General features: G+C 33.3%; 1 protein-coding gene across 1 annotated transcript; it reads right to left on the bottom strand.

Annotated features, from left to right (window-relative positions):
- Window positions 1-5324: 5324 nt before the first annotated feature.
- LOC131160558 (SNF1-related protein kinase regulatory subunit gamma-1) lies at window positions 5325-11208 on the bottom strand. Its single transcript, XM_058116371.1, has 6 exons — window positions 10817-11208; window positions 8229-8401; window positions 7373-7588; window positions 6973-7248; window positions 6027-6190; window positions 5325-5868 (listed from the first exon to the last, which is right to left on the bottom strand). Exons 1-6 carry the CDS (start codon window positions 11079-11081, stop codon window positions 5571-5573), a joined length of 1392 nt encoding a protein of 463 aa, XP_057972354.1. The 5' UTR covers window positions 11082-11208; the 3' UTR covers window positions 5325-5570.
- Window positions 11209-26902: the final 15694 nt, after the last annotated feature.

Raw genomic sequence — 26902 nt, 5'->3', positions numbered from 1 at the left:
CCCAAGGTTGTGTGCGAGGGAAAGGAGAAAAACTGAAATAGACTTCTCGCTCACTTTCCCTCTCTCGATTTGTTTCTTCCCCCTTTCCTTCTTACCAAATAATCTGAGCCAAATTATATTGTAGGCAGTCCTACCTGTCTGCTCTTATTTCCTCCCTCTCCCATTGTTTCCTCATTCCTTGCTACTAACAGAGTGAGTAGATTGTATGGCAGTTGGTCCAAGGTTGTTTTTGGTAGGACACTAAAGTGAGGGAAAGGGGGAAACAGAAATAGGCTTCCCACTCGCTTTCCCTTTCTCCCTATTTGTTTCTCTCCCCCTTTCCTTCTTACCAAACTGGGCAGATTATATGGCAGACAGTCCTATTAGGTGTCTACTCCTTTTTCCTTTCTCCCCCATTGTTTGTTTCCTCGCTCCTCCTTCCACAGCGAGTAGATTGTACGGCAGTTGGTCCAAGGTGTGTTTGCTAGGATGGTAAGCGAGGGAAATGAAAACGGAAAGAGACGTTTTTCACTCACTTCCCATTTTCCCCTATTTGTTCTTCCCCTTTTTCCCTTCTCACCAAACAGAATGAACAGTTTACATGCTGGCAGTCTCAAGGGGTGTTAATGGATTTTGCATTGTTAGCTCCCTTCATTTAGGATGCCTCTACTACTGCGGAATGGAAATAATTTTTCGTTTTCCTGCTTCCTTTTTTTTTTCTTTTCTCTTTCTTTCCTTTTCGGAATAGAAATAGCGTTAGGTTTAGGTTAACACCTTTCCTTTAGGATCCAATCTAACATTTTTTTTTTTTTTATTTAAAAAAAGTTGTCAAAAAGTCAAAATCAAAAGTGTTGATTTTTTGGCTGCTAAAATTCAGCATTGCAAATCTATGGTTCTTAATCTCTCCATTTAGGTTTCTATCATTTTTAATCAATAAACAAAAATGCATTCTTAAATTCTCTCTGTTGTGTTTGGAAGCATGTCTTTCGAGCTTTGAATTTGAATTTATATGGATTTGGAGAAAATTTAATACAATTTCATATTATATTTTGTTCAAATTTATATAAGTGCAAATTCAAAACTCGAAAATTTATATTTACAAAAGCAGAGTCAAATATCTTTACCATATGTGGTTCTAAATCTTCAAGATTGGAACATATGAAAAATATGTTGTTTAGGGTTTTATGGTGAGAAGAATGACTAGCTTGATGTTATTTATTTCCCATTTTATTCTCTTTTTTTCCTCTCAATCTTTAACCTCTCCGAATATGGATGTCGATGATGATTCTTAATATTTAAATACATATATACCAATACTTCTAAGGCTGAGAACTATTTTATAAAAATTAAATTAACCAATGGAACTAATTGAATTCGGGTTGGTTAATGTTTTCAATACATGGTCTCAATGAGGACAATGAGTAGTTTGTTTTGTGTGTGTGTAAATATATTCTAATTTCGAACGTTTATGTTCCATTTGGAACTTGAAAAATATTAGCAAAAGAAAAGTAAATTTTGAAAGAATCAATTTTCTATGTTTGATTATCATGGAAAAAGAGAGAAATACAATAAAATATATAATAAATTATTTAATAAAAATTTAATTTTACACATCATTAGTATTTGACTTTTTTTAATATTTAATCTTGACAGAATAAAACTTTATGTTTAATAATATTTATTATTGAAACAAAATATGATATAAAAAAATGTATTTTTTTCTCATTTTCATTTTCTTTCCTTTCTTCTGGCGAAAGTCTTGACCCAAAATAGAATTTTAATGGTTTAATTATAATTTTACCCTCTTATAAATAATTGTTAACTTTGGTGCAATCCCAAGGGTGAATTGGAGATTTAAAAATTTTTCTTAGGTTCAACTAATACAACAACAGTATTACATAATCTAGGGGCAGTCTAAATATGTATGAAATTACAGAGATGATATACTTATTAATTTTCAGCACATGCAAGGCAATTCTAGTATCTCTCGATCAAAAACAATAGCTTGTCAATTTGATATGTAATATATTCAGTAAGGAAATTAAACCAAGCACAAAGTAGAATACATCAGGTCAAATTACTAAGGTTGACATCAACTTTTACACACTCTCCTTACGGGACGGAGAAGACCTTATCGATCCTTACGAGTTAGATCAACACCCCTCAGGCTATGCTTAAAATACAACAGATGATAACAATTTTTGCATACAATTCAAATGCTTCTACACAAGCAGATATGTATCACTATGCACAATACTGCTAATGCACTCATAGATGATAAGGAATTAATGCTCAAGTAAGTATATCAAGTATATCTCTCAATCAAATAAATTATATGATAATGTGAGAGATGTTAATGTGAAGTTATATGACAACTCTCAAGAATGTGTGTGTGTGTGTATATAATCAAAGGTGCTTTATAAAACCCTAAACAAATGTTTCAAAATATTTTATCAAATATCCAAAAAACAATAGATATTAGGGTTTAAACTTGCAAAAATATTTTTATCAAAAACACAAAACAAGCTTTTGAACCTTATAATAAGGATGCCAAGATTTACAAGCAAAGAGAAGTTCTTCCCGAATAATATTTATCAATATAATATAATGGGAAAAACTTTAGTTTACTATCAAAAATCAAGATCAAACAATACAAGTATGTGAGAGTAGTTAGCTTAATCATAATGTATAAATGCCCACAAGATATGAGTGTTCACTCAATCCTCAAGTTGCAATAACTTTGCAAATGAAATGAAGAACACAATACACTCTTTCTAAAATATGTAATCAATAAAGTATGAGAGAGAGTTTTAACAATGAGCTTATGAAAATGTGGGAGTAAAAAAGATTTTAGCACAATAAAATTTTCAAGGATTTTTGGCTAATCACTTGCTAATTATAACAAATGAAGGGGTATATATAGAGTTGGACGAAAATATAACCGTTGGGGACATCAAGGGTATTTTGAAAATTGTTTAATTGAGTTTAATGAAAATTAACCCTGATTTACTGCGATAAAAATTTGTCAACCCAAGAGGTTTTGGTCGACCATTTTATTGAGTTCAATCGACCATGACCATTTTGAATTGGAGATTTGGTCGATCGTATCAAGGCGATTTCGAACCCTTCGAAGTTCGATCGACCAAAGCAGGTTCGGTTGACCAAATTCTGAGGTTCGATCGACCAGGTCAAATTTGAATTAAGATTTCAGTTGACCAGGGCGTTGGGAATTCCCCACGTGTCAATTCGGTCGACTATATGTGCCCAGTTCATTTGAAAATAGTCGACCAACCAAAGTCAAAATGTTGACTTCAGGTCGATCGATCGAAGCTTCTGTATTGCTTTAGGTTCGGTCGACTGAGACCACTTAAGATGTGAATTTAAGCCCTGTTTTGGTCTCAATGATTCATCAACTCAAAGTACTTATGCATAAGGCATTTCAAGCTATATGGGTGATGATTCCTATGGTTATTCTAAGGCCTTTTGAGAGTTAACCCCAAAAATCCAACGTCGGTCGACCGGTGATCCCTAAGGTCAAACTATGGTCTTAAGCATTTAATTCTTATCATGCATGATATGCAAATAGTACAGACCCAAAATATAAAACAAAATGCATTTTACAATAAGAACAAATATCTTAAATCTTCTTACTTGTGTGTCTTCATGGAATGCGCCAAATACATATGATCTTAGAGTTTCTTCTGACTTCCAAGCCCCTTGATCTTATGTGTGCTGAAATTTAGACATGTTCACATACTTAAACACACATAAGATACTGGTACTTTATCAGCATCAAAACAGATATCAGACTTAAAAAGTCAACAATAATCATGTAATTAAATTATTATTTTTGCTAAAGAAAATTATTTTGTGTCAAAAAGTTGTTAGAATTGAATTGGTTGTAATCGTCAATTGGTTATTTTGTCTATATTATTGTATGAGATTATTTACTAAAACAGTGATTTCATTATTATCTACTATAGCAAAACTATCCATTAGAGTTATCGTTGGTAGAAAGTAAATTAACAATTTCATAACACTATATTTTTATGAGTATAAAATAAATAATTTAGAAAACGACACTTTGTACATATGTGAAAAGTAATAGAGTATTGTCTCCTTACACAATTGCATATGTTCTTTTTAAGAAAGGAACGCCTAAATATATTAATTTATTTATTCTTTTGCATACAAAATAATAGTAATTTTAATTTATACTTTTTGTGTGAATTTCAATTTTCAAAAAAGAAGAATAATAAATTAGGCATAAGAAAGAAATAAGTAGTTGTTGGATTGCTCTGATTTGTTTACAAAGGTTATGTTAATTGACAGAATATTTATTTTTTAGAATAAGATGGAATATAACAATAACTTTAGAAATAAAAATAATAAATATTCCTTTTATATTCTTTATATTGACTCATCTTCTTAAAAACTTCAAACCTTATCTGATGTTTGGATAGTCTTTGAATTTATAGTTATATTAAACTTAGATAAGATATAATATAAAATTATATTAAATTATTTTCAAATCTACCTAAATACAAATTTAAGATCCGAATTTCTTACTTGCAAGTTTAACATTATGATCTTATCTTACAAAGAACCCAATTATAGTTGTAGCACAAGAAATAATTTGTGTACATACAAACACATGTATATAATTTTAAATTGAATAAAATTTATTATTATTATTATTATTATTATTATTACCACCAAATACAATTATTATTTTGATAATAAATTTCACAAATATTTTAATAATAGAAATTGTAAATTATTATTATTATTATTATTATTATCACCAACTAATAGAAAAAAAACAGTACAAGTTTTTTTGTGCTGATAATTATTTTTTTATTTTGACAATTATAATTTATAAAAAATATTTTTATAACTTGCACACACACACACACACTTGATATAAAGTTGACTCACTGATTTGACCAACTTCGGCGACTTTGTTGGATTGATATTTGATTTTTAGATCAATGAATAAAAAATTTTAAAAAAAAAATTGTTACAAAATGTCAAAGAAACACTAATTAAAATTCCTATTTTAAAAAAAATCTCTATCCAAATAAACACCTAGTGTTTAAATCTTAAGAGTTACGACTTCCCATTTGAGATAATACTTTGATATTTAAGTAAAAAAAAAAAAAGTAGACTAATGATCCCATTATTTGAATAGATTAGTTGAGTATCAAAAGAATCTCGAAAGCCATTATTTTGAAGAAAAAAAAATTCCTAGCACACCAAGCATTACTATTGTTGTTGCTGTTGAGACGCTCATTTATAAAACCCCAAACAAAAAGAACTCAAAAAAACATAGTAGAAATAGGAAGTGCAACTTCAAATGTAGACATCCACCTTTCTTACAGCAAACTCACATTCATGTTAAGGACGAGGAATTGATCCCAACTGTTAGTTCCAAAGCACAAGCTTTGGGGCAAAAAATAGAAAAACTCAGTTCAGGGGTAAGAACCAAATATACAGATTATTAAACCTCGTCAAACTCAAACTACTTACAAGAAACTTGCCCATGTTACAATCACCCTATCCAACCAGAGCAGACAAGACTTCTTTTCCTCTTACACCCTGCTGTTCTGAGGCAGAGGCAAAACACCATCGAAGAAGTCCCCAAAGTAGCCTGGGGGCTCATGAACTAGCTTCGAAATTATGTCTCTAAGCGTGATCACCCCTTCCAGATTCCCGTCACCATCCACGACATATACTCTATGGATCTTCACCGAGTCAAGCTTTAAAATCAGTTCTTTCATTGTGTGATCTCGGGTGCATGTGATCATGCCACTCAACATCGGAGATGCCTCTTGGTGCTGCTCCAAGTAGCTTCTAACTGCTGTCAGGAAGTTTTTTGCCGTGATGGATCTGTAAATAATATGCCAAATGAGTGCCCCTGGATGAAATTTTTAACTGTATAATAATGTCTATGCATTCATTTTATGCAGTTGAATGGCAACCTAGAAAAATTCAGTCTTGATGCGAAACTAAGATCCTATAATCTGGAAAATAGCATAGCCACACACCTAAAATCTTTGTATATCTCTGGCGCAGTCAGGAGGAAATGAACGTCTCTGATGCTAATATTACCCACTGCCTTTCTCCCACCACTTTGAATCACAGGAATCCCTCCAACCCTCTTTTTCCTCATCAGTTTAAATGCCTGCAGGACAGGTTCATCCTCATACACCTGCAACAGAAGGCATTTAGGACAAACTGCCAAAATTACAAGCAAAGCTGTTCATTTTAAAGTCATTATTGAAACAGGACATTTTTACAAATATTGTGGCAAGAGGAAGGAAAAGGCTAAGAAGCACCATATGCATTAATAGTGGCAACCACCGGAGTAATTGTGTGGAAAATTTGAGTAACCAAAGCACAACATCAGGCTACATAATTAAAGAACGTGGAGGAAAACGCTTATCGAATGCTACATGCTAGATGGGCAGTTCCCAATGATGGTCGGCTAATGCAACAAGGTTGGCAAGCAGGAAGAACTGACAGTTGCTCTACAAAACTAAGAAAAATCAAATCTAGAAAAGATTGTTAGAAGAAGATAAGAGCACTCCTGCAAGGAATAAGAGTGCTTAACAAACAACAACAAAGACATCCCTTAGGATGTTACATTAAATGAATACAATATGGGTCAGACATGAATCCTCTAAAATCCCCAAACCATTCCCCGCAACACCCCCCCCTCCCCCCAAAAAAATGCCCTATCTGCCAGAGGAGGAAAATCAAGAAGAACCAAAAACTAATCATAAAACTATAAAACACATTACAGAAACATGAAGGAAGTATTCTATTTCTGTTTTTTTCAGTATCCAACCATACACTAACACACTTACTACTTCACTTTGATTTCTTTTTGCACAATCACCACATTGAATGAAGCACCATAGATGACTAAGAGTTCAAAATCTTGCATTCGCATAAAGGAAATTTCCATCAGAAGGACTCACATAGCCGCACCTGTATCATTTGACTACTCTTCATTGAAGGAAGACGGAGTTCAGAGAGCTTCTTGGTGCCCCAGCTTTCAAACCAGTGAAGCCCAGCGCATTCTGCTAGCATGTGTATAACAGCAGCCTGTGTGATGATGTTATCAATCTTCCCTTCACCAAGATCAACCACAGGAACACTCTTCATTTTGTACTTTGAAAGCAGCAAGAGCATTGTCAGAAAGGAGTTGGATGTCTGTAAAGCCAGAAACGGAGCCCAGCGAAATGACCCTGATATATCTCGAACCTGTATTCTCAGAAGCCAAATTGTGGAAAAAGAATTATTCCACACAAGAAAAACTGGGATAGTTCGGATGGAATGTGAACAGTCACTTTTTTCTAAATTGAAAGCTTCAAGTCAAATGTACAACCTTAGTACTCTTGTAAAATTCAGAAGTTGTCAGAGCCTCAAAAAAGTTTCCAGAAGTTGTTGCAGCAGACTCGGGGCCTAAATTCCCAAGTCCATTCGCAGAAGTCACACCGTTAGCTGCTGCAGCAACAGCAGTTCCAGCAATTGTCGTTGATCCACCTGTAAACAATTCTCGGCCAGTTGATTCACCATTCTTCCTGGGTGATGCACCTTCAGACTGCACAGAACATGAATATATATTGTTTTCAATTTCTCCATTGGGATTTTGGGAGTAAAGCAAACTCAAAAGACTTGGCCGAAGAATTTCCCCGGTTTAAAATTATAATATGTGCATGCATTCATCTAGCTTTGTGTTCATAACAGCACAAAGGATTCACCATGGTGAATTCCAAACCAATATTCTCGCTTCAGGCAACCAATCACATTCCTACATCAAACAACACTCGTATGTTTAAAATAGCAGAGTTTTGCCATACATTTTGTTCTACAATATTGAATAATTAATTCTGCAGAAGATTCAACATTCTGATGTTCTGGAACTCTTATGTCCAAAACTACTGAAAAATGGTCCCATAAGACCCAACCAGAGATAAAAAACTTCTCTCCACCCTTGAACCCACTAACACTGGATGTAAGGAGAAAAATAAACTTTCCGCCCCAAAAAACCCAGCTGAATTATTTCACAAGTCTTCCCTAACCTTGGCCACTCATTAAGGAATGGAATCCCACTAAAAAAATATTTTAACCTATGCAAAAAACAAGCCCAAAAACTAGTAAAAGCATGCCTTGATTCATCCTTTTGTAGTGGCAACCTGAAAGGTATATATTTTGTTTATTTAAAAGGATGGCACACTAACCTGATGCAGAATCCATACGACAATGCCTGCGAACTCCACAATGCCAAGGTATCTGTCCATCCAAGTGGCATCAGCAGGTGCAGAAACATCCACAACAGGTGCACTAAGAATTTTGTGTTGGGACAATATCTGAACAGCTTCTGCCAGACTGGCATCCGAGCTTATCTCGATTACTGGATATAAGATTTGCAAAACCACACAACAAATATTTGAAACATGGACAATAGAATATTTTAAATCACCAGTATCGCGTGGCAAAACTAGTAAATCTAAATGATCACATGACAAATAAGGAAAAAAGCATGCATTGATGGATATAAATATGCCTAAGAAAGATTCCTGGGGATAGCATACAATAGCTGGGAAAAAATCATCTCTCCTGCTCCCATATGAATGAAATATATCCCCTATTTATAATAGAGCAACAGTACGCAAGCCAAAAACAATAAAAAAGAAAATACAAGAACCTAGAAATATACATGCCATCAACTTATCTGTCCTTTTCAAGACCAAAGAGATCCCATTATATACTACTTTCAAAGGCAGGTATGCCTCATTCCCTTTTAAGATACACTTCATAGATTCAAGAAACTCTTAATTTTTAAAAAACAAAAATGTTGAGAAGGGCCTTTTCAAAAAAAATGTCAAGCCTTTTATGCCTTTAAAAAAATGCAACCCTTTATCGGCTAAAAATAGTCCAATACAACATTAGTGTTTTACGTTTTTTTTTTTTTTTTTTTTTGAAATAAAACGATCCTAAAAAAAAAAAAAACCATTTTAGGACCTAAAAAGAGTAGTAGCAAGTATTTTCAATTTACAGATTCAATATTTGCCAATTTGGGAGCTGAGAATGCAATACTTATCATTTGACTGAGCCAAATAGGACCATTTGGCTTCACTTTTCTTTTCTTGGAAACCAAACACCATTGATTCTACAAATTTACAGTTATGGGTGGATGACTTCATCACTCCGCATACACCACTTTCAAAGGCAGGTATTCCTCTTCCTTTTTAAGATACACTTAACAAAAATCTTTCAAGAAACTCTTAATCTTTAAGAAAACAAAAAACTTAAGAAAGGCCTTCTCCAAAAATAAAAAAGTCAAGCCTTTAGGTTTTTTTTTTTTTGTTTTGAAATGATGGTGTCGGAGGCCCTTTGGATACTCAACTAATCCACCTGGATAATGGATCCATCCCTCTACCCTTCTCCACTTAAATACCAAATTATCATCTCAAATGGAAAACCATAACCCCCAAGACTCGAACCTTAGTCATTTAACAAGGAAAGCCTTGAGTTTACCACTTGATTGGACAAAAATAGCCTAACACAATGGAAGTGTTTCAGGTGTTCTTTTTTTTTTTTTTTTTGAAAATGAAAATAGTCCTAAAAAATACCCTTTTGGGACCTGAACAGAGGAGTAATAAGTACTTCCAATATACGGATTCAACATTTTCTGTGCCAAACTTTTCGTTTAGCTGAGCCAAATAAGACCATTTGGCTTCATTTTTCTTTTCTCGGGAGCCAAACTATGCTGATCATGCCAATATACAGTAACTGGTGGATAACTCCATCACTCCATATCGAAAAAAATGAACACCTCCAATTATAGAAAAATCACTTGACCTGAGGGTGATACCCAAATTTCATGATCATAAGCTTTAACAGTGAAAACTTGTTGATCAGCCAAAAAGATAATATCAATGATTCCTAAAGTTCATTCCAAACAGAATAAATTATTCAAACAGAGACAGCAAATCTTACAGCGTAGAATAAATATATAAGAACAAAACAGAAATAAGACTCTCATTGCCCAATAAATATTGATCAATTCCAAGATATAAGTAATAGATAAAAAGACACTTGACAAGTGGCTTCAAGAGATTGACTACTTTCCCTTTCTGCCATCTATATTTTAATATTTATGAAATAGCATATCAATGACACTAAAAAAGAGATCGACTACTTTCCCTTTTTTACCGTCCATATTTATGAAATAGCATATCAATGACACTAAAAAAAAGTCTGAACCTTTTTTTGAACAATATTTATTTTAATTAATTAATTCATGCATGCCAAAAAAAGGAATAATAATAATAATAATAATCAATTTTTTAAAGCTACTTGATGGCAAATTGACAAAAGAGGCATAAAGTGTTTTAGAAATCAAATATAAAGGAGGTTCGTGTGTATTTGCCAAACTCAAAACGGGGTCAGTGTTTTTCGCTTAAGTACTAAATAGTTAAAATATTAGAAACAACTACATTTACTACAAGCAAGTATGGCAATGAAATTTTAATTTGACAGCAGGAAGAACTGCACGGTGGGTACAGAGATATGCCCTGAAAGATTTACCGATTGAAATTGAGCTTTCAACCATTCCTAAAATTCATTCCAAACACAAGACACGATTCAGATGTACAAATTAAAAAAATCAGCCTTGCCCTACAGCATAAAAAATAAAAGAACGAAAACAGAAATAGAGACTCAAGAATACACATAACACGATTCATTGAACCAAAAAAACACACAAAAAGATCCACAGAAAGAGAGAGATTGATTAGAAATTGAGAGGAAATGAAAATTAAACCTTGGGAAGAAGGAGCAAGGGGGAAGGAAGAGACGGGGATGCTCTCGAAGCAGGCGTTGAGCTTCTCGGTGGGAGTGAGCTGAGGTTCCTGCACGTCCCACAGATCCTCCACCTTCATCCCCAATTTCGCCTCCGGACTCCTCGGACTCTCCGTCGTCGACTGTCCCTCCACCACCGCCCGCCCCACCACCTCCACCATCCCCATCTCCCTCTCTCTCCTCCCCCCCGCCTCCACCCTCTCACTCTCTCTCGCCACCTGCGCCATCTCTCTCTCTCTCTCTCTCTCTCTCTGTCCCTCTCTCTCTCTCAGCTGACGAAGAAGAAAGGTCTGTTGATTCGAGCAACAGTGACATAAATAATGCAATGGCAGGAGAGTTATCCGGTGCAACCTGCCTTCGAACTTTGTCTTACATTCGCCCGTTCATATTTAAATTATTGGCGTCTTGTTTGGTACCGGTTTGTGCTCCTCCGTTGATCGGTTCCATTTCGACACGTGGACGGCGAGAGTTGGGGAGGTGCATCAGCGGTGATGTGCGCGTGCGGTCAAAGTAGGGAAGTCTCTAAGTAGTACTCGCGCGGTTCTTATCCTTTTTGTTTTTTTCTTTTGCAGGAGAGAGAGAGAGAGACGATGAGAGAGACAACAGTAATCCGATTTTTAATGAAAGCCACCAGGGTGGAAGTCTACTGTGCGCCGTGGCGTCTTTTGCGTACCCTTCGCTTGACGCCTGTAGGCTAGGCTGATGGGGTCAAGAGGGACACGTGGCAAATTGTAACGAAATTGTTTAACATTTTGCGGGTGGATACGTGTCAATATTTTAGAGAAATTTATTTTAAAATAAAACATATTAATAAATTAAAAATGCCCATGCTCTCTCTCTTTCTATTTTTAAAAACTTTTAAAAATTATTAAAAAATAATTAATAAAGGTATTTTGAGATAATTATAGATAGTTATAAGAATTTATTTGAAATAATTATAAGTAATTATAAAGATAAATTTGATATAATTATAAGAGTATTTTATAAATAGTTATAAGGATAAATTTAACATAATTATAAGAATACTTTGAATTTGTTGGGACAGTTAAAAAAGTATTTTGAAATAATTATTGGTAATTAAATTATGAAGATAAATTTGACATTTTTAAAAATAACACCAAATAGAAGAGTCGTCTTTATAATAATATAGAAACAACTAATAATTTTTTTATAAATGCATCTTAATGAAGCGTTTCGTAGTCATTAAATCTTTTTTACCAAATCTCTTTTGTTTAGAAAAATCTCCTCACTCATGTGCAAATTTTGAAAAGTGGGGAGAAAGAGGACTTAGTCATTAATATTTGTTATTAATAAATAATGCACAAAAAGTTAAAGCTAAGATTGATCAATGATTATGAAAAATAAAAAATGAATTCTCCTAAAATTATGCACATATCAGTGTCTTACACAATTAAAAAAGGAAGGAGGGGTAGTAAGAGGTTGTCATAGTTTAGATAATTATACTCTTAACACCTTTGTTTTGCTCTATTCATTGTGATATGCTTGTTTTGGAAAATATTTTATTGCTTAGGTGTTGTAAAGAATTGAGAATTTTAATTTATATTCATTAAAGGATATGTATTTATAATCTTTCTTTCTTTTAAATACTTATACTAATTTTATGTTTGGAAAGACCTTAAACTTGAATTTGTATTGATTTTTTTTTGCATAAGGCGTAATTTGAAAATTATATTGAAATTTATTCAAATTCAAAGTTTGAAATTCATGTTCTCAAACGCAATGTGTATTTGGGAAGATCTTGAATATGGATTTATTTTGGATTTAAATAAAATATAATATAAAATTATATTGAACAATGTTCAAAACCACAAAAATCCAAATCTAAGATTTACAATTCATGCTCCTAAGTTTAAAGTTAGTATATCTAATTTTAGGACAAAATACGTTAATTTTCTATAAAATTTGATAGAAATATGTGAACATCTCATAACTTTCCCTACAACGTCAATTCAAAACTTTCATTGATATTTGATTTTTGATATACTTCTGCTCCCTTAGCAACTTGTCACATTTGCCTAAGTATTAAAGGAAGGTTTGTATTTTGTTTCTTGGCAAAATCTCATTAGAGTTTTTTTTTTTGGGGGGGGGGGGGGATATTGTTTGTGCAATTTTTGTGCATCCTCTCTAAATGTAGTAATAGTCGTCTGATCGAGAAAGTTGTCTAGGTACAAGGTAGCCACCTAGGCAGAGCAAACTACTCATCAACAAACTATTCAAAAAATCACAATATTGTGAATTATGTCTCACATACTAAGGGAAAACATGAAAGAAATCAAGGTGCAGCGGAGCAAATGGAAACTATCGACGGTTTCCAAAAATTCTTTGACGACTTGGCTGAATTTCAGAGAGTTTGGCTCGGTACAGACTGCGCAGATTTTTGAATTTTGAATATTTGGACGTTATTTTGGTTGGGTTTCAGGGGGAAACCTCTAAAGAGGCTTATATATACATAGACTACGTTGTATATTATATGCCAAGAAAGTCAAGTGTGGTTGAAAAGAGAATTGAGAGAATTCATGTATTGTTCATGTAATTTGAACAAGGAGATAGTGAATTCTTGTCATTTGCTCCTGTGAATGTAGGCTTTGTCGAATCATGTAATCTCTAGTATCATTATTCTTGTTATTGCTTTCTTTACTTGTTGTGGTTGTGGAATTATTCTGTATATTCATCATTTAGATTGTTGCATTGTTTATGTTTGATCTTTCACACAAATTGTTATTCCGTTGTGCATTGTTTGAAGGCTTTTACACAACAATTGGTATCAGAACATTGTTGTAATGGCCTCTGCATCTTCATCTGCGAAATTTGACGTTGTCAAGTTTGTTGGAACCGAGAATTTCGATTTGTAGCAGAGACTGGTGAAGGATCTTTTGGTGCAGCAACACATGATGAAGGTTTTATACAGAATTCAATCGGATAGCATGGATGCAGCAACTTGGAATGAATTGGGGTAATGGAAGTATCAACCATCTGACTTTGTTTGACTAATGATGTGTTGTATCACGTCATGGATGAGGATTCTCTAGCATTAGTTTGGAAAAAACTGGAATGCCAATATATGTCTAAGGGTTCGTCAAAATCTGCAAGTGTAGTGGAGGAAGATTGAGAATGTAGTGATAAAGATATGTTATGTGTTTCATCGGGTTCGGAATGTCTCATGGGTGATTCTTGGATCTTAGCTACTGGATGTTCTTATCCTAGAAAATGGTTTGACACCTACAGGTTAAATTATGCTAGTTGTATTTTGATAGAAAATGATATTTCATGCAAAATATTTGTTATTGGAAATGTCAAAATCAAAATGTATGATGGTGTTATAAGAATCATATGTGACGTAAGGCATGTACCGGGTCTAAGGAAGAATGTTATTACATTGGGTACTTACAAGTCTGAAAGTGAATAAATGAAAGTGTGTGAAGGTGACTCGATAGTGATGAAAGGAGAAAATGTAACAGGACATATCTATGCACTGCAGGGTGTTACGGTTGTAGGTGGAGCTGCAGTTGTAGAATTTGAGTTAGATATTTCGTGGCATATGTGGTTAAGGCATATGGGTGACTACATGTATTCAGATGTTTGGGGACTGGCGATGATAGCATTAGGGAATAGACATATGTATTTCGTGGGTTTATCACGAAGGGTCTTGGTGTGCTTCATGTAGTGACTGAGGTAGAGAACCAAACTGGGAGAGAAATCCTCAAGTCAGACATTGGGACTGAGTACACTGGTTTCATTCATGAAGTTTTGTGAGTAGAGCAGGTTACATGCAGGGCTTGCAGGGTACTTCTTAGTGAAGTAAGTGAGTATGGAGCGTATCTCATGTAACCAATCACCAAAGGTATCGCTAGATGGGAGAGTTGCAAGTGAATTGTGGGCAGATTTTGTGGTAGACTACTCAGTTGTAAGTGGATGTCCACTGGTGCACTATTCTAGTGATGGAAGATCTAGACTTGGTGTTATTTTTAGATAGTACATCTTTTTAGGGTATAAGAAATGTGGGTGCAAGCTGGGTGATCCTATGGCAAACAAAGGGGTGATCGAGGAGATGAATTTTGGTGAGAAACTCATGGGGCAGCGTACTCATGTAAAAGTAGAGAAACAAGTGTCAGAAAAATGCAGTAGCAGCAATTATGTAATTCAAGTGGAGTTAGATACTCAAGGCAGAAATGCAGGGAGTTCTATCTCGAGTCAACAAAATCACAATATGAATGGGCATGTGAAGCAGGTGGAGGAACAGACTTAGGGCATCATATTGCGGGAAGTTTAAGCTCAGAAGACCATCAAAGTCACAATGGGCCCATGTGCACTATCAGACCACCACTCAAGTATAAATTTGGCATTCTGAATTTTATGCATTCATTACTACTAGCAGTAAGGTTTCTACTATTTTTCAAATTGCAATGCACGGCAAAGGGAAAAATAGGTGGATGAGTGTTATGGTGGAGGAAATAGAGGTATTACATATGTACCAAGTGTGTGAGTTAGTGAGGTTTCCAGTGTGGAAGAGGGTGATAGGATGTAGTGGAGTGATGTTTCTGTTGTGCGTGGATGACATATTATTGGCTGGGATGGCTTTGATTGAGACTGATAAGTTGAGAACTCTATTGAAAGGTTTTGACATTAATATATTGGGTACAACCAATAAGAGTCTTAGTTTGCTGATTCACATGGATAGGGCTATAAGGAGATTGGTGTTATCTCATGATGGCTTCATGGACGGAACTGCAGAGAGACTTTATTTGCCATCTCAAGGGGGTTATGTGGAGAATTAATATGAAATGTCTACCACTCGGTACCCAATGACGGGTTGTGATGTCCAGGATATGTCAAAGGTCCCTTATGATAATGTAATGGAGTGTTTCGGTAGGCAATAGAGTAAACCGTCAGTTGTTAGTTTTGTTGAAGACTATGCAAGGGACTTTGGTGATATAAGGCTTGCAGCAGCTTTGTGGGAAGGTCTTGTTGGAAGCTTATGGTGAAGTCTTTGGGTGTTGCATCTACAACTGTATCGAAGTTGATGGTAGAAGATGAAGCTACCATGGACAAGTTCAAGCGGTGTTTCTTGAATTTGGTGTTTGTCTCCAATTGCTAGATGGGAGACGGTCCCAACCTAATGTTCCAAAGTTCAAGGTGGAGCAACGTGTTCATGTTTTTGTAGTGATTTCAATAATAATAATAATAATAATAATAATAATAAATTAATTATTAATTATTAATTAAATAATATAATTATATTATATATTATATATTATAATAATATAGTTAAGGCATAATAATAATAATATATATTATAACATAACCTTTCCTGAAGAATCAGGAAAGGTTAAGAAGGTTTAGAAGCCCCCCCTTCTCTCACTGTCCAAACTCTCTCTCTCACTCTCTCTCCCCAACTCACTTCCTCTCTTCTCAATTTCTTCGAAGAATCGTGCACCGATTGAAGACCGAAAAGTATCCCTAGGTTCCAAATTCGACCATCAATATTTTAACCGGAGTGGATTCGTGGTTTGGGCATCGTAGGCACCACTCCTGTGATAAGGTAAAAAGAATAAATTATGTTAGTTATTTTAGATATTCACCCGTTTAAATCATGGTATATAATTACTGGAATATTGTATATGGATTTTAGAGTAATTTTATGGGTATGAAAATTATGGTTTATTTATTAAATTATAGTGTTTGATTAAATTAAATTTCTAGGAATATTTTGGAATTAAATTAAACTGCGAGGATTTGATCCTATTGGTGTTTTTAAATGTGTTAGAAATTAAATTTAAATATAGGAAGTGGATCATACTTGTGTTTTTTTAGAATTTAACTGGTTAACGAGAGCGCGTGAGCTTAGGAATATTAAGATAATTGTAATTCTGGGATTGGGCTGATTAAATTGAGAAAATATGATTTCAAGGTTTTGAGCACCAAACGCCGTGAGCGTTGGTTTAGAGATCCTAGTAGGCACCCTCTTAGTAAGCAAGTAAGGGGAACAAATTATAACAGATATTTTTGGAAAATTAATTGGTTGACTTAAAGTATGTGAAATTGAGAATACTGTATATGGTATTGGAAAACTATGAAATGGATATTTTTCCTGTGATTATTATATTATGATTATCAGTCTAAAATTGTATGGCATGAGGAAAATGAAATAACAGTTTTATATTGGGAATGTGATTGATCCTGAAATATGTGATTTGCACTGAGAAATGATGTTATGAGAAACACAGATATGATTTTATACAGTAATGAAGTTATGAGATATACATATATGTTTTTATACAGATATAATAATATGAGATATACTGATATGTTTTATACATATATGAAGATATGAGAAATACAAATATGTTTTACATAGAAATGACGATATGTGATATACACAAACATGTTTGATATAGATATGATGATATGAAATATACACAAATAAGTGTTATACAGATGTGATGAAATGAAATGTATACCGATATGATGACAATTATACAGAAATGATGAAATATGAACACAGATATGTGGAAATGAGAACCCTGATAGACTAGAGATATACAGAGAGCACGATACCATTAATAGCATATGTGTTAATGCAACTGCATGTCTTAGATGGAGTGTGGCAGTGATGGTTGATTGGGCCTGTGAAGAGTAGAGTTAACCCCTGGGGTCCAGACCAGGATCGGGTAGGTCAATCGTACTACAGACGTGTAACAACCGAATTTAGAATGGTATTTAAATAATAAAGAGAGGGAAATGGAGACCGAAAATAGAAGGAAGCAGTCGACTTCGTCGACGAAGGCTTAAGAGAATTCGTCAATGAACACAGGGGCTCGTCGATGAGAAAATACTGAGAGGGGTTCTGAGGCAGCCTGAATTTCGTCGACGAATACAGGGTCTCTTCGATGAAATTTGTGAAGGACTCGTCAACGAAGGACGGGCTCATCGACGAAATCCCCTGTTTAATAAGTATGAAAAATTCGGGAAATATCTCATTTTTAAGAAATCTCTCTCTCTCTCCTCTCTCTCTCTCTCTACGACTCTATTCATTTTCGGCCCCACCAGTCGTCGGATCGACAATCCAAAGCTACCACGACGATCCTGGCGGAGTTCTCTACAAGTTTGCCGGGACGGATCGTCAGGAAAACGAAGTTGGATTCCATTCCAAATCCAGGGTAAGACATTTTACTCAATTTTTGGATTTTTGATAGTTGAGAGAAGTGTTGTACGCGTTAAAATATTAAAGTTTAATACTGTGAGTTTCATTTCCAGGGGTATTGATTAGGAACGTTGGGAATCATCCCTGAGTTGAGGTAAGACTTTTAAGCCGAATTTGACTTAATGATAGTTATAGAAAATGTTGTACATAATAAAATACTGAACTTTAGTTCTGGTGAATTTCATTTTCAGGGTATTGAATCGGAAACCCTGCGGGTGCAGGGAAGAGTTTCTTAGGGGTTTTGCTGGAATCAGGTAAAGGGATAAACTAAGTTAGTTTCTATTTTTGAGGAAATGCTTATATATATATATATATATATATATATATATATATATATATATATATATAATCTAATTTATGTAAAATGTATACGTATATATATATATATATATATATGCTTTATATTTGCAAAATACTGTGAAAATGATCGTATGATTGAATATGTGGAAAATTTGTTCAGTGTGGCATGAGTATAAAAATGTTGTGAAATACTGTTTTCTGGGAATGTGGGTGATATGAATTTTATGATGGAAAACCGACATACGGGCCGAGATATTTTGTATACTTATGATTTGCTAGCGTATGGGCTGGGCTATGTGATTTGCCGGCGTACGAGCCGAGCTATGTGATTTGCCAGCGTACGGGCCGAACTATGTGATTTACCGGCGTACAAGCTGAGTTATGTGATTTTCCAACGTACGGGCTGGGCTATGTAATTTGTCAGCATACGGGCCGAACTATGTGATTTGCCAGCGTATGGGCTGTGCTATGTGTGGCTGGCGTACGGGCCGAGCTATGATAAAATGTGTAATACCGGCGTATGGGCCGATGATTTTCATGATACATGTATATATGTGAAATGATATGATTGATGTGAAAATAAATGATATGAGATATTTACGTATCACGGTTTTAGTATATGTATATGATATCAAAACCTGGTTGGCTTGGTTTAGGCTAACACTTGCACGGTACCGTTGCTATGTGTCCATGGTCTTCGTGATCATGATATCTGTGTTAGCGCTGCCGTACGAAGTGGTGTGAGATTGGATGGTCGATGTGGTTATTTTCAAGAAGTGTGCTGTTATCGCCCCTGGTGTACGGACCAGTCTGGGTAGACCCATCGGACCTACATTCTAGATTATTGACTTGGCAGTGGTCAGCCAACCATTGTCAGGTCCCGCCTTCTGGCCACACAACCCAGTCACGTGGGGGTAATACATGACAACAGCCAGCTAACCTACCAGGGATGTTTTATGTTATTATTATGATATGAGATGAGATATTATGTGATGAAAATGTAGTATGTTCTGCCATGATTTGATATACTTATGTTTTCTCATATTTGATAAATAGTATTGAATATGTTATGAATGATATATATATATATATATATATATATATATATAGAACACGGATTACTCATGTTACCACACACTAGTATTAGTTTATTTCCCTTACTGAGAGGTGTCTCACCCCTAAATTTCATAAACTTTTCAGAAGCCCCAGATAGGAGAGCAGGAAAAGCCCCACTGATATAGAGTAGTTATCTGCCCTTGTTGGAAGGGTGAGTCTTAGTAGGGACAGTTAGATTTTGTGGGAATTGTCCCTGGATTTATTTTTGGGATGTATATATATGAGAGATAGAGTTTTTAGTACTCTGGTATATGTTATGCACATTATGATGAGATGTTTATGATTTTATACTTTCTGCGGCGTAGGCTTCTACTGTATGTTCTGTTATATCCCTGGTACCCACGGGTCCAGGTGGATGGTGACCTGCTGAGCTAGAATATGAGATATGTGATGTTGATGTTGATTTAAATAAAAATAAAATAAAATAAAATATGTGAAAAATGAGCAGGTCGTGACAAGACGCGTACAGTTTGATCTAACCTAGTAGGCCAGCCATGATTAGGTCCTGCCTTCGGGCCGCACAACTCGGTCATGTGGGGTGAATACATGACGATGTGATATAAATGTCCTTAGGATGGTTCCTCATTACAGACGCAATAATTTTATGTTACATATATGATGAATAGCCATGAGTTACAGACGCGCTGTGTTTTATACATGTGGATACTCATGAGCTAGAATATGTTTATGAAAAATGAGCAGCCATGAGTTACATATGAGTTGTGTTTGATATTTGTGGATACTCATGAGCTAGAATATATATATATATATATATATATATATATATATATGTATGTATATATATATATATACATGGTTATAAGTACATATCTGTATGTTTTTTTCGGTTGACATAATTATTTAAATGAATGTGTTATGAAACACCAACACTCATATTGCCACACACTGTTAATAATTTATTTCATCCTACTAAGAGGTGTCTCACTCCTATAAATTTAACATTTCAAGGAATACCAAGAATCAAGTCTAGAAAGCTCCAGGGCAGGCCTGGTTGGTTGTGTGTAAGGGTAAGTATTGGTGAGATCTATCTTGTGAGTAGTGGTATTTTGAGGACTCCTGGTATTGTATTAAAGTCTAGATTTAGAGAGAGAGTCACTGATGTGTTTTGATGATGCTAGCACTCTGGTATTTTGTTTGGGATTGTATACATGTTTGTGTCCGCTGCTTGGTATTTTTATAAGCGTTGGACAGATTACCCAGTACCCCACTTCGAGTCGGGTCATGTTTATTTATGATATCGGAGATATTTTGATAGGTGATTGATTATTATTGTTCATTATTAAAAAAAAATGGTAGAAAAATCAGGGCATGACATTTTCAGTTTCTCCTAAGAGGCGTATGTTCACCAAGGTGGAGTTTGTTGTGAATTATGTTTCAAATACTAAGGGAAAGCATGAAAGAAATCAAGGTGCAGTGGAGCAGAGGGAAACCGTCGACGGTTTTAGGAAATTCGTCGACGGTTTGGTTGAATTTCAGAGAGTTTGCTCTTGGTATCTAAAGCCGTCGACAATTTGGCTTGGTACAAACCGCGCAAATTTTTGAATTTTGAATTTTTGGATGTTATTTTGGTTGGATTTCAGGGAAAACCTTCAAGGAGGCTTATATATACATATAATACGTTGTATATTGTATGTGAAGAAAGTCTAGTGTGGTTGAAGAGAGAATTGAGAGAATTCATGTATTGTTCATGTAATTTGGACAAGGAGATAATGAATTCTTGTCGTTTGCTCCCGTAGATGTAGGTTTTGCCGAACCATGTAATCCCTAGTGTCATTGTTCTTGTTATTGCTTTCTTTACTTGCAGTGGTTGTGGAATTATTCTGCATATTCATTATTTAGATTGTTGCATTGTTTATGTTTGATTTTTTACACAAATTGTTATTCTGCTGTGCATTATTTGAGGGCTTTTACATAACATACAAGGGTGATGGTAAATGAGGCACAAGACAAACAATATATTGCCTAAGGTGGGAGTTCATCGTATAAGCAAAATGAATCACTTGTCCTCTAACTATTCACAAGATGTTACCCATAAGAGTTTCCTTATTATCCCTAGCTCCATTTACTTCGGCAAAACATCACTCCAAACAACAGTTAAGTTAATTGTAAAGACAAAAAGAGGACTAGGTGACTTAAAGTCACCATCCACCTTTGCATTGCTAGACATTCATTTGGCAATATCATGCTCACTAATGAAAATTTGCCTTTACTCATTAGTCAAAGAAGGTGAACATAGGAACAACTAAAGATATTGAACTGAGTGATGAACCCTCACATCAAGCACATTATTTAAAAAATATGATCAATAAAACTACCACATGGAGTTCATAAGGAGGGGGGGGGGTGGGAACCAAGAGTCGAGCACCAATTTAGGAGTTAGAATTGAGGGATTCTATTTTAGTTTGGAGTATTAGACAATTACAAGTTGATTTAGTATTTAGCTCAATTTAAGAGCTAATGTTTTGAGGAGTTTATATAATTTTAAGGTTCATTTGAGACTGAAGAGTATAAACAGATGTTTGCATCATTTCTTGAATAAGTTTTTTTTTTTTAATTTTATTCAATTAACATAATGTGACAAATAACTGGTACATTTATTTGTGTAAATGGATTTTTTTTTTTTAACTCCCTCTTCTAATATGTGTTTGCTTCCTATTATTCTCCCTCTTTTCTACAATTTCTACAAATTTTATGCTTCTTCTATTCCCTTCTTACAAACCCTATTCTACAAGGCACCCTCTGAGAACTATAGAATTTATCCCAAAACTTCTAATGTGAGTTGGCATTACGAATCTATTTTGTGCAATTCACCATTTGCTTATTTCGAAATTCTTTATTTTTAGAATGTGTTTCACTTTTGGTCAATTAAGTACCAACGAAGGTTTGCAAAATTTTAAAATTTTCAAAATAGATATCTACCAGTTACTAATAAAAAGAAATGAGAAAAATATACTTATACTCTCTAATCTATCTAATATGTTACAAATGCCACTATTGACTCTTAAAAGTAACAACGAAAATCCTTAGGGTTTGAAGTTACTACAAAAAAAATTTATAAAACAAAAATTAAAAATGAAAACTAAAGTAGGAACAAAAGGTAAAAATTGAAAGCCAACAATATATTTGATTAATATATCTAGAACTTTAAATAATTGGGATTTTGATTAAACAAGTGCTCATTTTTGTCCTAAAAATCATAGAATAATTACAAAATATTACTAAAATAATAAAAGTATTAAAAATATTATATAAAAATAAAAAATATTATAATTATTATATTTCAAAATCACTTTACAAGAACAATGTTATTATATATGATTGTTGGAATTTGTGTGAGCCCAAAAGGTGGGGTGAATTAAAATATTTCAGCTAATTTAGACATTTACACCGATTCACCACAGTTCATATCTCATTCATAATACAAACATGTATGTAAATTAATAAAACGATAAATACAGACATATACGTAAAACATATCTCATTTGAAATAGAAGTGTGGATGCAAATAATTATAACTATAAATGAAAGCATACACATGAGAAAATTGAAGTGCATAAATATAAATATGATAGAGAGAGAGCGACACAAGATTTGTTATCGAGTTTTTGCCAAATCAGCTTACATCCCCGCCTTTGGCATACCCCCAAGGACACTAAACCTGCTCACTTAAATGAGCGTAGCAGAAGTCGTTACATCATCTTCTTACAGGGCGAGGAAAACCCCAACTCAATTATTAGGCTGAGCCTAACTGGTCTCACTTACGAGGCAGGGACACCCCAAATCAATTTTTAGGCTGAACCGAATCGGTCTCACTTACGGGGTTGAGACTCTCCAGTTCAATTTACGAGATGAACCCAACCAGTATAATGAAATATTTTTGTACATATAAAAATGCTTCTAAATATAAGCATGAATGTACACATTAAAAACCACAAATACATGCATTCTCTAATGATATGAAATAGTGCTTAGTAGAGTAAGGGTGTATTTTTCAAATAACTTTCTCAAGATAATATTTTCAATCTTTGAAGGAATGATATATATATATATATATGATAAAACCATTCAAAGATTTAAACCCTAATAAAGTTTCTCCCAAAAAGATATTTTTTAATGAAATATAGGAGAACCTATGGTTTTGGTTTTTCAAAAAATATTTATGCACAAATATGATTTTTGAAAAACAAATGAAGTGTGCAATGATGAATTTCAAAAATCTTCAGATCCACAAATGAAATCTTCGAAAATTATTTTTCAGAATAGAGTATAGGAGATTTTGAGGTTTTAGCTCAAACATAATTTGTGCAATAAAACAATCAAAACTAAATGTTCAAATCAAAATATACTCTCTTCCAAAGATTTTCAAAAAGGCAAGTGAAAGACAGTTAGATAGTATAAAAATTTGACCCCAAAAATAATTATTGAAATAGAAGTTCAAATGGGGGAACTCTGATTAAAAAATTATTTGAGAGAATTTTGGAACTAATCAAAGTTGCTAATCTGAAGTAATGAAGGGGTATTTATAGTGTCTATAAGATTTTTGACCGTTGGGGACACACTGGGTATTATTAGAAAAATTTAATTAATTTTTAAACACGTTTTGGCATTTAAAAATATCGCAACTCGAGAGAGTCGGTCGCCCGAACAGACACAAAACTTGTATTGGGTTCGGGTGTTTGTGGGTGAGTTTGGTTGGCTGAAGTTAAGACGATTTCCCAACCTTTATAGGTTCGAGCGCCCGAATCTTTGTTCGATTTGCCGGTTCTCACTATTCAGTCGCTTGGGGTGATTTTGAACTATAAGTTCGGGCGGCCGGGGCTGGTAAAAAGTGTCAGCATAAAGGTTCGGTCGATCGTGGAAGATTAGTTCAAATCTGGGTTGGTCGCCTAAGCCAAGTCAAAGTATTGACTTTTTACCAGTTCGGTTGACTGAGACATTTTTTAATGCCCTATGTTCGGTCGGTCGAAGCCCTTTCAAAGCTCAATTTAGGTCTTAATTTTTATTAGAATTCACCCCTTTTAATAATGGTATAACTTTTAAGTTATAGGAGATTTTCCATGCAGTGTTTATGGGGACCTAAAGTCAATTTATGACTTTTTGAGCATTAAAACCCTAAATGATGAAAACCTTTATTTGAATGATTTTAGTTGTTTAAGAAACAAGTTTTTCTTTGATTGTATTGGGTGCCCTAAGGTTTGTCTACGGTCAATTTGAGCATTCAATCCATATCATGTAGGATGTATGCATTATTACATACCAAAATATAAAGATTAAATGCAATACAACTAAAAACAAAATGTCTTTATATCTTCTTCTTTTGCTATTCACTCCATGGAATGCGTCAATTGAAATAAGTTTTAAGTCTTTTAGTTTTCATTTCCCTTTTGCCTTATATGTGTGTTAAATAGTAAACCTGTTAAAACACTTAAAAACACACATAAGAAATTAGTATTTTGTCAGCATCAAGACAGAGATCGGACTTAAAAAGTCAACAATGACAATTAAAATATATTTAAAATATTATAAATGACTTATTACTTTTATTTTTTTTGAAATTTTATGTAAATTTTTTATTTTAAGTATATTGTAAATTCATATGATCATTTAATTTAATTGTGATTAAAAAAACATTGATAATATGAATGATTTAATCTAAAAAAGTTAATTCTGAATACTAAAATATTCTAATAACAGGTAGGTTACCAAAACAAATTGAAAATCATAAAGTCTCATTTATTTTTTTGCAAACAACTAAAAATTGTCAATAAAAATAGAAAATTGACAATGTAAATAAACTTGTTTTTATTGTTTTTTCACTAGACAAAAATAAAGACAACAACAACAATAAAACCAAACCTTAGTCCCACTAGGTGAGGTCTGCTATATGAATCATTTTTCGTCAATTTATACAATCATGGACCATTTATTTTAATAGATTCAAGGATATTAAATCCTTGCTCACTACCCCCTTTTAAGTTATTTTAAGTCTATCCCTACCCATTCTACTGCCTCCCATAGTAATTAAGTCACTTTTTTTCACAGGTGCACTATGTGACCTACATTACAAGTGTCCATACAAAATATAAACAATGCCAAACAAATCTTTAACCATTCGTGGTTACAAAATATCCCTATTATTAACCAAAAAAATAAAAATAAAACTAGTAGATTAATACTATGTCCATGGCTATAAGACGTACAATCAATAAAATTTTGAAACAAATTTTACCTTATAAATCTAAAGAACATACAAACATCTTGCAAATTAATCGTAATAGAACCCAAAAACATGAAGACATTTTGTTAAAAATTATGTTATTTGGCTATATATTTTAAATATTTATACATTTTGATATTAATTTGATGAAAAAAAGTCTGTAGTTTGTAATCATTGATCTAAATTATGAATTTTATTTTATATTTACACTATGTGCATTTTGTTTTGTTATATAACAACTATAACCTTCAATAATTGCATAAAAATATCTACTTTATATTAATTGATGATATTATTAAAAATATGTTTATTTTATTGTTAGTTTTCTGTTTCTGTTACCCATTCTTAGTTTTCGATTTTCAACTGTTTGCAAAAATAAAAATAAAAAATTATATGATTTTCAATTATTTTGGTAACATGTTGTTAGAAATTTTAATTTTCAAAAATAGTTTTTTTGGATTAAATCATTCATTTCATACACTGTTAAAATAAAAATAAAATGATCATATAAATTTAAATTTAATTAAAATAAAAATATACATAAATTTCAGAAATCACAATAAAGTCAATTACATAATGTTTTTTCTATTTTTCAATTGTCATGTCTAATAAATTTTTTTTTGTAAAGTAAAATTTGAAAGTACAATAATTATTTTATTTTAGTATTTTTAATTTGTATCATTTATAATGTTATTTTTCAATCTTATTTTTATAACATTACATAATTAAAAGATGAAAAGAAGCATTTTTAATTAAATTTTTAATTTGTATTAATTTTATAAATATTAACTAAATAAGTTACTCGTTTATGTTGATTTATAGTTTTTGTTTTTATAATTTTAATAGTGATACCAAACAGTATCTTATTAATCACATTTGATGTCAAATTTATTAAATTTAGTAATTTTTTATAAAGCGATTTTTCATAACTAAATAGATGTTTTAAGATTATTTTCAAGAGTTCTTGGAGATGTTTTCTTGTCTATATAAAAATTACGATAATTCAATAATATATGAAAATATATATTTCAAAATGTAGATTAAAACTATGTAATTTTTTTTAAAAAATAATATAATTTTATATCATTCTCTATTTAAATTGATATAAATTTAAATTTAAAGTGAATTTTGGAGAAATTTTGGAGGCCTATATAAAGAGGGAAGTGAGTGAA

The sequence above is a fragment of the Malania oleifera genome, chromosome 7 (assembly GCF_029873635.1).
Source record: "Malania oleifera isolate guangnan ecotype guangnan chromosome 7, ASM2987363v1, whole genome shotgun sequence".
Lineage (NCBI taxonomy): Eukaryota > Viridiplantae > Streptophyta > Magnoliopsida > Santalales > Ximeniaceae > Malania > Malania oleifera.
Note: the sequence above shows the minus strand (reverse complement) of the source record. Positions and strands in the feature narration are given on the sequence as shown.